Here is a 13,589-nt window from a genome sequence, read left to right as displayed (position 1 = left end):
ATCTGAAAAAAGTTGTGTAAGACCACAAAAAAGGTATGCAAGATACCCATTGACTTGACAGTTTTATCAGCATGATTTAAACACCAAGTTGACTGTATAACAATCACAGATGGCACTTCCATATAATCCAACAGAGCAAATTCCGACATGTTAACATGGATACTCCACGTATTATTGTCTTCCAATTGCAACGTGCACGGAGGCTCAATATGAATAGCATAATGCTAAGTTCACCTCGTGCTTAAGTCAAAATGCAGAATATAACTCATTGAATTAGAAATGGAAATAACTGCAGCATGTTGCCTGATACATGGGCCACATGAGAACATTGTTCATAGGCTTGGGCAGTATTTGCTGGTATGGACCATCACCACTTGAGAAAACTGTTCATAGACTTGGGCATTTGCCTAAAATGTTTAAACTTGCATATTGAGACTAGACTCATCTAAATCTTTAAAATCACCTTAGTAGATAATTTCCATTGGCTAATTTAGACTGAAGTATCAGAATCCTCCTAGTTAAGGTTTGACTCACTTCCTTGCCTATCTTAATTATTCTAGGATGGTTCCTAGTCTATTTTATTTGAGGTTCAATGACCACTTCACCATCTTAGGCAACTTGTTCCTGTAGTATCACTTCACTAAGCTTATGGTTAACTTTGTCAAAATACAATTTGTGATCCTAGAAAAATCAACCTTTTTTACTTGTAAACCTAAACCACTAGACTAAAATGGTCATGCACATTTGTTTTGGTAATATGAGTCTTTAAAGTCTCTCAATTAGCTTACAATTTCTGGTGGGCTACATCATATTGTTACTTGCTTAATCTGAATCAAAGGTCAATACTATTTTTTTGAAGAATCAATCCTATATTTCAGTTACAAAGAGAGATCTTTAAATATCTCAAAAAAATGTAGAATCTGAGTGCCAAATTCTCACTTGTTGAAGTCACTTGTTTGACTAGATTAAATGGAGTAGTATTCTTTCAATCGAAGAATACTACTCCATTGATCGGTTCTCCAGTCTAATCCCTGCATTTTATATTCCACATGCTTCTCTAAAACCATTGTTGATATTCTTTGGCCTTGCAATTCTGCTTTAATCCAATATTTAATAAGCCTTATAATTGTAGATTAATCTTAAGTCCTCACATTCATTTGATGTAACAGTTCGTCTGTAACATTCTAACAATTTTGCATTTTATGTCTTAATCTATCATTCTTTGCAGCATCCTATCACAAGATTCCAATATTGTCATTTTTGTAATAATTTTTTCCCAAATATCTATGAATTAATTATCAAATATAATAGTTTATTATTATCAGCATTACTCTTTTTAGTACACTTGATTAATAATATTTTTTAATTTTATATTTTTATTTGACTCTTCCGGAAAAATTATTATAAAAAGTATAAAAAAAGGAAAACTGCTGTGACATGCATTGATGCTCAAAAATTAATAATGATAATTATTATCAGCTATCATCGATGCAATTACTATTACACTAATTGAGAACTTGGCAAAATGTGCATAAATGATCAAATTTGGTGCAAAAATTAATTGGTAATCACACATTTAATTAATCATGGATAATTTCCTTAAAAATTTGATTTAATGATTTCATTCGTCGAATCTCAGTGAAATCGAGGTAATGTCATCCTCTGATCAATTACAGTCTTCTGATTTACCTTCTCACTAGGGGTGCAAATGAGTTGAATCGAATCGAATAATATAAAAATATTGATATTCGAATTCGAGCTCGAAACACACACATATATATATATGAATTCGATTCGAAACTTGAGCTCAAATTTGATTCGAATTATTAATTCGAGCGTAATCAAACTTTGGTTCAAAATGTCTTAAATTATTCAAGTTCGATTCGAATTATTCGAGTTTGAATAATGTAATAGAAAATAATAAATATATAATAAAATTAAATAAAAGTTCACGAGCAGCTTGTGAATAATCGAGCACAATATTATAGATTCGAATTTGATTCGAAAAATTATCAAACATATTTGAGTCCGGTTCAAATTCGATAATTTCGAATACGAATCAAATATTACTGGAACTGGCTCGAAAAGCTCGCGAGCCGACTCGATTCATTTGCACTCCTATTTCTCACATATAGTTATAGTGTCGACTGTGTGGGACTGTTGAGATGATGGATTTCATCTTTTGCTGCAGTCACGTTACTATGTTATCATTCAAGGACCGAGTAATTTTATTTTGAACCGGCTATTTTGTATAATTTTAATCTTTAAATAATGAAACAACCAACTATTAGAAAGAAAAATAATGCACAATGGAGTCCCCCTCCTCTCCTGACTTGGAACGTCGCAGTTCTTTTCTCTAGGACATGCATTGATGTTGAATTTAGTAGAAAAAACTTGGATTGAGCAGTCGTGGGCAGACATATCCATGGAAAAAAAAAATTCATGAGTTCATCTTTAACATTGGAATGGGGACAGTGAAGAAAAAAACTTAAATTGAGTAGTCGTCGGCCGAAATACCCAAATGGACAAAAAAAAATCATGATTTCATCTTCAACATTGGAACGGTTTTATAGGGACAGTGAAGAGTGCAGGGATCAGATACCGAAGCACTGTTGCTGTGCTTCCGGGATTTATCTTCGTGGATCGGTGAAAAATTTATGTGGTATCAGATCTGTCGTCATCAAGATTAATCGGATGAGAATTGAAAATTTGAGTTATCAAAAAATATATATATACAATGGTGGTTTTAAAAATAATATAATTGAATATGTACATCAGCAAAAAGTTGAAATCTACCACCTTAACAATTTTATACGGTCGATTCTACGACGACTGTATGTGATGAGATAAATAAAAAAATTATAATTGATCAGAAAAGGACATTGCCGCCTTCATTGAATAATACATACTTCAACTTTGAATGACATTACATTAAGAATAATTTACTACCTAACAAATAATCAATAATTATCCCTTCTCCTCTCCTCTCCCTTCTTTCCTACATAACAAACAAACAAATGTTTGTTATTTGTTATAAATAATAAAATAAACTGCATGCTCACCTTCAACTCAAGTTGTCTACGGAACTAAATACAACTACTCACATGCTCTAATTTTTTATGAAAAAAATAGTTTAATCCTATTCTACTCTTCTAGATAGTCTGAAATCAAAAAATGTCGAACGATGATCGAAGAAATAAGAAGAAAAATCGAAGTGGAAGTAGTTAAAGACAGGGCAGAGATTTTAGTTGTTACCTGCTTAGACTTTTCACCATTGAGTTGAATGTTCTCAAAGACAAAGACAAGACAACAACCCTTAATTTGACAAACTCATTGCTCAACAACCCCCAACTGTCCTCTTCCCTTCCCAATTGAACGTTCGATATAGATATATATATTCCCTGCAACAAACAGAGCTCATTAAGCAATGGCAATGGATCTCTCCATCACTTCCTTCCTCTTTTCTTCCTTCCTGCTTCTCCTCCTCCTCCTCAAGCTCAGGAACAGGCAGCGTGGAGGCAGCCGCCTTCCTCCCGGACCACGGCCGCTTCCAGTCATCGGAAACATGCACCTCATTGGAGAATTGCCGCAAAAATCGATGGCGTCCCTGGCCAAGCAATACGGCCCGGTGATGCACCTGAAGCTGGGGGAGATCTCCACCGTGGTGGTCTCCTCACCGGAGGCGGCGGCCGAGGTGACCAAGACCCGCGACGCAGCCTTCGCGAACCGGTCGGCGGCGCTGGCCTACAAGATCCTGTCCTTCGGCGGCAAGGGCGTCCTGTTCACCCCCTACAACGCCAACTCGCGCGAGCTCCGCAAGATGAGCACCATGTCCCTCCTCAGCGCCAAGCAGGTGCGGTTCTTCCGCTCCATCCGCGAGCAGGAGACCGTGAACTTGCTCCGTTCTGTCGCAAGCGAAGCCAGCGGCTCCATCGTGAACCTGAGCGCGCAGATCATGCGGCTCACCAACGACATAACCGCCCGCGCTCTGATCGGAGGCAAGTGCAGGTAGGAGCCGAGTGATCGCCACAGTTCGATTACAGAATATTTTCTTACAGAATTGAATCGATAATTAGTACTATTGCATGTACAGGTATCAAAAGGAGTTCTTGGCGTTGGTGGATGAGTCCATCGAGGAGTTGAGCGGATTCAGCTTGGTCGACTCATTTCCGTCCTGGGCAGGGATCATCGGCTCCCTCAACGGCGTGCATCGCAAACTGAAGAGATTGCTCGCCCAAATCAATCTCATAATCGGCGGCATTCTGGATGAGCACCGGGAGGCGTGGGAGCTGAGCGGTGAGAAAGAAGAGAAGGATTTGATCGATGTGATGCTGAGAATCCAACACGAAGAAAGCCTTCCGTTTCCTTTAACAAATGAATACATCATCGCTATCGCCATGGTGATTAATCAAAAATTCATTCGTCGCACTTGTGTTGTGCTTCCTCATCTTCTGATCATGAATTGTCGTCCTCAATTTTCAGGATCTGTTCGTCGCCGGAAGCGACACCTCCAGCACCACTCTGCAATGGATCATGTCGGAGCTCATCCGGAACCCGGCCGTGATGAAGCGAGTCCAACAAGAAGTGCGAGAAGCCTTCGGCGCCGACGGGAAGCCGGCGGAGGAGAATGTGGGTAAACTGAGCTACATGAAGCTGGTGATCAAGGAGACCCTGCGGCTCCACCCTCCGGTGCCGTTCCTCATCCGCCTCTGCGTCGAACCCACCGAGCTGCTCGGCCACCAGATCCCAGCGAACACGCGGGTGCTGGTCAACGTGTGGGACATCGCGAGGGACCCTGCAGTATGGGGGGACGACGCAGAGGAATTCCGGCCGGAGAGGTTCGAGGGGAGCGCAGTGGACTACAAGGGAACTCACTTCGAGCTGCTGCCGTTCGGATCGGGGAGGAGGATGTGCGCCGGGATGGGATTCGGAGTGGCCACCGTCGAGTTCCCGCTCGCTTGCCTCCTCTACTACTTCGACTGGAAGTTGCCGGAGAACGAGATCGAGCTGGATATGAGGGAGCAGTTCAAGTTAACGTCGAGAAGGAAGACGGATCTCCTGCTGCGTGCTGTTCCTCGTTTTCCCCTGCCTTAATACACATATATCATTACCTTAAATATAAATTGTAGCGTGCTTGTTTACGATTTTAAGAATATATAAAAATTTTAAATTTATAGAGTATAAACTTATTGAGGGCATCTGATTTGAATCTTAATATAACTATGTGAGAGATTTTACATTGGTGTTAATATAGAGATGTTATAACATTCAATTAATACTCACAACTAATGTGAATATTATAATATGTTAATTTTTTGAACATTCAGTTAATTAACATATTTTATAAAAAAATTAAAAATAATAATAAATATGAATGAATGTTAATATTAAAATAAATATTAATATGTATTAATGTTAAAATTAATATGGATGTGTGTTAATAAAAAGAAAGTGTTAGCATAATGAGTATATAATATTTGAGTCATGTGAAGAGAATATATATTAACGTTCAAATCAATATATACATATAAAAAATATAAGATCACGTGTCACATACACATATATTAACAACTTCTTTTTATTAATATATATTTAAATTTATTTTAATATTAATATTTATTATTTATGAGTCTTCACTTCCCACATGGTATATATTAATATGTGGATGGATATTATAATGCTATTGTAATATTATTTGAATATTATAACATCCAAATATTAATATCAACTTTGCTGTGCTTATAAATTATAATTTACCTAAAATATAATCAATAATATTTTACAAAATAAAAACTAATATATACTATAATAGGTAAAGTAAAATGATGAATCCATAAATTTCAATAACATTTTGAAAAATACAAAAAGACACAAACTTGCATTATATTATTTATTCAATTAACTATTTTTCTAAATATTGAATCTAGAAATTCCTTCTATTTCATAGGAGAATCATCGGACCACCCATTCAAAACCCTTTCGCTTCGCCATGGCTTCTCGCTTCGACCGATCCCGCCTCCTCCGTCTTCCCGTGAAGCGTCGGACCGAGTGCAGAGTCCTCAACGTCCCCGCTGCCCCTCCCAAGGAGCCCCTCGCCTCCTCCGACGTCCTCTTCTGCGACCAACCCCCCTCGTTTTCTTCCTCTACCCAGCCGCTGCCGCCGCCGCCGCCGCCGCCGCCGCTAACGCTTCCATCTTCCTTTGCTGCACGCCGGTCCTGGGGCCTCCTCAAGTTTGGATCATTTGCAGCTCTCACTGCCGCCGTCGGAACCACCGCCTATGCCAGTTATGGTGTGCCTTTCTTTGCCCTCCGCTCCCCCTGGGTTACTTACTTTACTTTGTTAACCTTTTTTCCCAGTCAGGATCGATTCTGTGCAAATTTTTTGTTTTAAGTTTGCTGAAATTTCTGACTGTACTGGAGAGATTCTATCGAATTTAGAATTACTGCCCATTTCCGGGGAAAAATATCATTCAGTGTCAAAGAAATTGTGATGCTCCAAAATTGGAGCAGCGAGAAGAAGATGCCGTATGCCTAGAAAATTAAATTATCCGAAGATGCGATGTGGAACAACTAAACATACACACACAAATAAATGTTAGAAATAGCTCAAGAACAACTAAAATTGTCGGATTGTTCAAGTGTGCTAACCCTTGGATCCGAATCTGAAAAAGTTGTGTAAGACCACATAAAAGGTATGCAAGATACCCATTGACTTGACATTTTTATCAGCATGATTTAAACACCAAGTTGATTATATAACAATCACAGATGGCACTTCCATATAATCCTGCAGAGCAAATTCCGATATGTTAACATGGAAACTCCACGTATTATTGTATGCCAATCTCAAAGTGCACGGAGGCTCAATCAGAACGTATGAATAGCAGAATGCTAAGTGCACCTCATGCTTAAGCCAAAATGCAGAATGTAACTCATTGAATTAGAAATGGAAATAACTGCAGCATGTGGCCTGATACATGGGAATTGATAATGCAATATAAGAAATAGTCAAAATTATTTCTCAAATCTTATATTTGCTGGTATAGTCCATCACCGCTTGAGAAAACTGTTCATAGGCTCGGGCATTTGTCTAAAATATTTAAACTTGCATATTGAGACTAGACTCATCTAAATCTTTAAACTCACGTTAGTAGATAATTTCCATTGGCAGATTAGACTGAAGTATCAGAATCCCCCTAGTTAAGGTTTGACTCACTTCCTAGCCTATCTTAATTAGCCTAGGATGGTTCCTAGTCTATTTTATTTACGGTTCAATGACCACTTCTCCATCTTAGGCAACTTGTTCCTGTAGTATCACTTCACTAAACTTAGGGCTAACTTTGTCAAAGTACAATTTGTGATCCTAGAAAAATCAACCTTTTTTATTTGTAAACCTAAACCATTAGACTAAAATGCTCATGCACATTTTTTTGGGTAATATGAAGTCTTATAAAGTCTCTCAATTAGCTTACAATTTCTGTTGGGCTACATCATAATGTTGTTTGCTTAATCTGAATCAAAGGTCAATACTATTTTTTTGAAGAGTCAATTCTATATTTCAGTTACAAAGAGAGATATTTAAATATCTCAAAAAAAATGTAGAATCTAGATGCCAAATTCTCACTTGCTGAAGTCACTTGTTTGACTAGATTAAATATGGGCTCTCTTAAGTTACTCTTGAAGCTGCATATCAGGACAAAAGACTACCAGTCTTTCTCCCCCAAATCTCTTTTACTTTTGTCTATATTTTCTAACATGTCCCCCTTTTATTTCCTTTTATCCTTCCTTTATGTTTCTTCCTTAACTTTTTTTTTGTGCATTTTCTTTCTTACAGACTCTGCCTATTCCTGTTCGTATTCTGGAGTCAGTTCTTGGAAATTGATTCTCCCCTAAATCTCTCTTACTTTTCTTTATATCTTCCAATATGTTCCCCCTTTTATATTCCTTTTACCTTTCCTCTATTTTTCTTCCTTGGCTTGTTTTTGTGTATTTTCCTTCTTACAGATTCTGTCTATTATTCTTTCACTGGAGTCAATATTTTTTGGAAATTGATTCTCCTCCTTTTTTTGCTAAAAAAAGAAAAAGGATGAGTGCAACTTTGATGTATCTGGTAAAGAGGTCTCATGTAACCCATTTAAGGCAAATTACTGTCAATCTGAAGGAAAGATCTAGGTGTCTTGGATATTTGAATATCATAAATGACCAGTGTTTCTTTCTCTAAAGCCTAATAAATGTTTGGAATGGTCTGTTTTCATCGATTGAATATAGCCATGTCTAATATTCATCATTTTATTGATGGTATTGTTTTCATTTGTCAAAGTTGACCACTAACTAGTAGAAAAAATCATTATATTCTATAACCTTAATTTTTGATAAAGAACTATAGTTCTCATTCCAACATTACTTGTTACACATGTCTATAATGCTGTTTCTTCAATTAATTTATGTTATGTTGATTGTATCCTTTGAGTACAGCATATTCTCTGGAAGAATTGGAGCAGAAGGCAAATACATTGCGGGAGAATGCAAAAGGTTTAGGAGGAGACGATGAGTCCAGTCTCCAAGTAAGAGCATTATTCAAGGAACTGGATAAGATTTTTTGTGCCATTATATACTAATTGTTATGGGTTTTCCTAAACAATACTTTATAAAGCAATGGCGTATAGCTTGCATGATGTTTGTAAGGTTCTTTTTTACTTTAGAACGATACATAACCTCTGGATACGTTGTATAGTAAATGATGGAATCTAGAACTGAGATTATGTAAAAATCTGCAAGCGACCTTATACACCAAACTTTGTAGATATGAGATTTCAAAATTTTGGTCAGTAATTTAAAATGTTATCAAGCTAAGCCAAGAGGATAACCTTGATGTGGTTGCAAGATAGATTCTTTGCTTCATTCTACAAGGTTTGAGTCAGCCATACCCTAGTGTCTTCAGTTGACCATTCTAAACACATTTGATTGGTGGGACTATTCTTCACTGCTCTAATGCCTAAGCTATGCTCTTCCTAAAAATGCTTCTGAGCTATGCTCTTCTAGAAAATGTTTATACATTCCTGTACAGTTTGAGTTATGCATTGTTGTGTGCCTTTCTTTAGCATACTTAGGATCTCTCATGTGTATCGCTAACAGTGTCCACCTTTTGGAGCTGAGCAGTAGTGAGATTAGCGAATTTGGGGCAATCTTGAAGAGTTGTTAACCTTAGGTTTAATTTTGTAGATAGATTTATTCAAGCATTTAGTATGTCATGTGAGGTTATGGGATGAATATTAGATTTTAATTAGAAAAAAACTAAAATCATTTTATTTGCTCAAGCAAAATTGAAGAAAAGGAAGACCTTTAGATTTAAGTAATGGCCTCCTAGACTTGCAAGTAGACAACACCTTACATTGCTTCACACTTTTGATTGTTTTCTGGTTAAAGTTAGTTGATATTCCATGGTTCTGGGGATGAATTCTAAAGGGCGTCTTAATGTTGCACCAGCTTTTTAAACTAAAATTTCGATGAATCTACCAATAATTCAATCGTCTTCAGACTAAATGAGTGGTTCTACTGACTTACCATCATTTTTTTCTCCTGTTCTCTCTTGCAGAAATATAACGATTTGGTGTACTCCACAGCCATGAAAGGTAGACTTTTGTATCTTCCTTGCTGAATCCTTAATAACTTAATTTACTTTTGCTATGTGAGAAATATAATACCTGTCTGTAGTATGTTAATGTTTTTTTGACTTATTTAATTCCTAGGTATTTTGTAAGTCTTGGCAACACATTTTTGGCTCACATACTCTTTTAATCAGTCCACTCAAGCTTAGTCCATTTTGATCTGAAGGGTGGATATTAAACTGCAAATCCTTAAATTGAACTCTTCAGTAATATCTTAAGTTTTGCTAAGTCTGTATTTAAACAATTAACATTTTCTATTAAAAATTTGTTCGAGAACTCTTCTATATTGTAGGTAAATCACTTCTCTGGTGCATGTAGTTTCATGCTGATCTTAGTAAATGAAGTCCTACAAGACTGAGCTTATCAGTAACAATGCATTATTAAGATTTAGTAGATGGATGACCAAAAAAATTTTAATATCATCTATATTCTTTATCAAGAAGGTAAGCTTGATTATGAAAACTAAGTGGGGTGGTTAAAGTATAGTGCAGTGTATTAGGAATGTTGTCTATTATGTTCTGGTTCTTACTTTCTAGGTGAATTGCTACCTTTTGATAGCTAACATGCAACATAATGATCAATCTTTATATCCTAGAATTTCAAGATGAACATGTTCTCAGTTGGATTGAGTAAGAAATATTTTGCTTGGAACAACTAGAGCTTGTTCTCATATAATTGTATTCCTATAATGGCGTGCATGTACATTCCTTATTTAGTCAGTGATAGTGCTGCAATGATTGGTGCACCCCTTGTAACTACCTATTTAGGATAAAAAGTGTGCTCATGTGCTGTTGCTGGCACCACTGATGTAGCTTGAAATACAATACTTTGTTTGCTTTTCTATCTAGATTTTTTTCCCCTATCCATATATATAATAATATGCAGTTTTAATAAGTGTGGCAAATCTAGTTCATAATTTTTTACATCAACAGTTCCTGTTAAAGCTCTGGATCTCTATCTGGATCTTAGGAGGGCAATTGAAGATCAAGTTCAGGTTTGTATATACATTTTTTTGTTAGCATTTTCTTGTTCTTATAGGTGGTTCATTCTGTTATAATTATATATCTCCTGTTGTTGTTTAGGGATTTACTGAACCTTCATCAGAGAAATTGCTTCCTGATTTGCATCCTCAAGAACAGCATGTTTTCACTCTTGTTCTGGATCTTAATGAGACTCTCGTGTACTCTGACTGGAAGGTTATATCTCTATTGTATCCCATATATGTCTATTTATATCATTCTACATAGTAGTTGGGCATGGATATACTGTCAACAGCTTTTTTAGATCTGTATTCATCTATATGTTTTTACCTCTAAAGTTTCCATTGTTGATCAAGTACCAATCAGGAATTTGGAAAAGATCTACATCATTTCCATGTTATCCTCTTCCCTTGCCCTCCATTTCTGTTGTCTAATGTGTTTCTAGCTGAGTGAGTGAACATATTTAAATCACTGTTTGAAAAATCATATGCATCATGTATGCTATTACTTTACGAGGCAAATACTCTTTTCCAACTCATTATCAACTAATCACTTTTATAGTAATAACTGACATGGTCTGTTGAAATCTATGACTTCAAACTCAAGAAGGCTGTGTCTGCAATTTTGCAGATCCTTATGCATCTATTTTTTTAACATCAATCTTCTTGAAGAGCTTCTCTAACTCCCTAAATGGCATATAAAAGTAATCTCTGGTACAGAATTATTAACTATTTGGTTTTGACATTTTGCGCAACTATCTCATCCTATTATGCTTCTCACTGATAGCGTGATAGAGGCTGGAGAACATTTAAAAGGCCTGGTGTTGATGCTTTCTTGGAACATCTTGGAAAACTTTATGAAATTGTTGTGTACTCAGATCAACTGAATATGGTAAGTTGAATTCCTTCCTTGATAGTTTGAGATCACTAGTGCGTATCTAATACATGGTTGATTATATGCTTGCAGTATGTTGATCCTGTTATAGAAAGGTTGGATCAGAAAGGATATATTCGTCATAGGCTATCTAGAGCTGCAACAAAATATGTGAATGGAATGCATTATCGGGTATTTTCCTTGGTTGTTTCAGAATTGTTTTTGTCTGATGTTGCTATATTTCCTCGTCTTGAATTATTATCAGTTCAATCGTCTTCTTTATAACTTTCAAGTGGATTTCTTAATTGATATCTAATGTTTTCATCTTGCCTACGCATTGATAAAAAATCATTTACTTTGGATGTTATATTTTGGTTATTTAGATTTTCAGGTTGCATTTTTGTATCTAAGAGTTCCTAGAAAGTTGAAAATCAGTTGGCAAAGTAGAAGGTTCTTTTAGCTGTTAAAGTGATCATTATTTGTTTTTTCCTTAAATATATCAAATACCAAATATATGCCCTATGATCCATTCATGCTTAGTCCCCCCTAATTTCCATTTTACTTAACCATAGACTGGAGTTTTTTCAGGATCTATCAAAGCTGAACAGAGATCCATCACGTGTAATTTATGTCAGTGGTCATGCTCTTGAATCCTCCCTTCAACCTGAAAATAGTATGCCTATCAAACCCTGGAAGCTAGAAAATGAGGACACTGCACTTCTAGACCTTATTCCATTTCTTGAATGTATGAGCAATTCTGACTAATTCCCTCCAATGATGATGCTTTCGCATTGACTTGATCAATTCTTCCAATTGAATTTTTTTTTCCCTTCAGATGTAGCTGTCCATAGACCAGCTGATATTAGACAAGTACTGGCATCATTTCAAGGTCATGATATAGCCAGTGAATTTATTGAACGCTCAAAGGAATATCAGAGGTATGCATTGCATTCCATTTGCACCAAGTATAATAAGACCATATTCGTATGCAATCTTTAGAAGGTTAACTGATGATAAACGTAATAGTTGATTTGTCTTTTCAGTTTAACTAATTAATCTTTTTTTAAATGATTCTTTTTAATTCATACGATTCAATTAGTCTTATTGCATGAGCATCCATAAATAGTTTTCAGGAATTTGAAGATCTTGTATTGTCATTTAATTGGTAAAGATCCTAAAATAGTTGGGCGCACTGTACATGTTGGGGTGAAAGTGAAAGTTACATGTATTTGATGATATTTTAGAGTTATAGCTAGGCTTGGCATCAACCCTCAATCTTTCGAAAATTGAAATATTGCATTAGTTGAAGTAGCAGCTCAGGATAACTTCTAACACATCCCTAAACTATCTCGCAGGAAAATGCAAGAACAGAAACAGCACGGCCGTCTCTGGAGGCGTTAAAGATGTAAAGCAAGCAATTGGAACCTAAACTTCCAAATACGCACGTTCTTATTTTGAGTTCCTCTTAGATTGCCATGGAACATTTCAGCGGTCGGGAGATATGAAAATTCATTTCATTTTTATTTATCATTTTCCCTCATTTTGAGAGTTTTTTTAGCTGATGATAAATGTCATACAATAACACTAGTAGTTCTTGCATTGCTGCTGGATGCTTTCGCATTCGCCATCACCACCTTCTCTGTTAGCTGCTGCTACTGAGGAGGGATAAAAAGGATCCATGTTTCTCAAATTCCAAGTTTATGTATGAAGAGCTGTTGAAATCATACTAGTCTCTATAATCGATCTATTCTATAACAAGAATGAATTGGGCTTCGTCAATAAGTATTGCAAGATCTTGTACATTGTAATCTATGGCTATGGATGTGAATCCATTAGTAAAACCTTTTAGTATATGAAAGGATGAAACTGTGTTTTTGTTGTTAAATTACAAGTCTTCATATTTAACGCATACCCTTTTTTTTTCTATCTGATTTAGAATTAATATATTCCGTATATTGATATTCCCTTTAAAATAAAAAAGAAAATACATGAATTAAATTCTCATTTAACTTTTTTTTATTATTAATATTAAAAAGAGCTCGTGCATGCTCGACGTTTGAAGCTGAAG

The 13,589-nt window shown here is 36.1% G+C and overlaps 2 protein-coding genes across 2 annotated transcripts; both read left to right on the top strand.

Moving 5' to 3' along the window:
* Positions 1-3,356: 3,356 nt before the first annotated feature.
* LOC141825173 (desmethyl-deoxy-podophyllotoxin synthase-like) lies at positions 3,357-5,190 on the top strand. Its single transcript, XM_074712558.1, has 3 exons — positions 3,357-4,008; positions 4,094-4,400; positions 4,483-5,190. The coding sequence occupies exons 1-3, from the start codon at positions 3,428-3,430 to the stop codon at positions 5,092-5,094; spliced, it is 1,500 nt and encodes a 499-aa protein (XP_074568659.1). The 5' UTR covers positions 3,357-3,427; the 3' UTR covers positions 5,095-5,190.
* A 799-nt stretch (positions 5,191-5,989) lies between these two features.
* On the top strand, positions 5,990-13,346 carry LOC141824736 (mitochondrial import inner membrane translocase subunit TIM50-like). The gene is made up of 10 exons (XM_074712063.1): positions 5,990-6,290; positions 8,476-8,564; positions 9,596-9,632; positions 10,601-10,662; positions 10,751-10,864; positions 11,435-11,539; positions 11,615-11,713; positions 12,110-12,266; positions 12,357-12,459; positions 12,877-13,346. The coding sequence occupies exons 1-10, from the start codon at positions 5,990-5,992 to the stop codon at positions 12,920-12,922; spliced, it is 1,113 nt and encodes a 370-aa protein (XP_074568164.1). The 3' UTR covers positions 12,923-13,346.
* The last annotated feature ends 243 nt before the right edge of the window (positions 13,347-13,589 follow it).

The sequence above is a fragment of the Curcuma longa genome, chromosome 3 (assembly GCF_044706935.1).
Source record: "Curcuma longa cultivar G26 ecotype Majalengka, Jawa Barat chromosome 3, ITB_CL_G26_1.1, whole genome shotgun sequence".
Taxonomy (NCBI): Eukaryota; Viridiplantae; Streptophyta; class Magnoliopsida; order Zingiberales; family Zingiberaceae; genus Curcuma; species Curcuma longa.
This window is presented reverse-complemented; position numbering and strand designations above follow the sequence as displayed.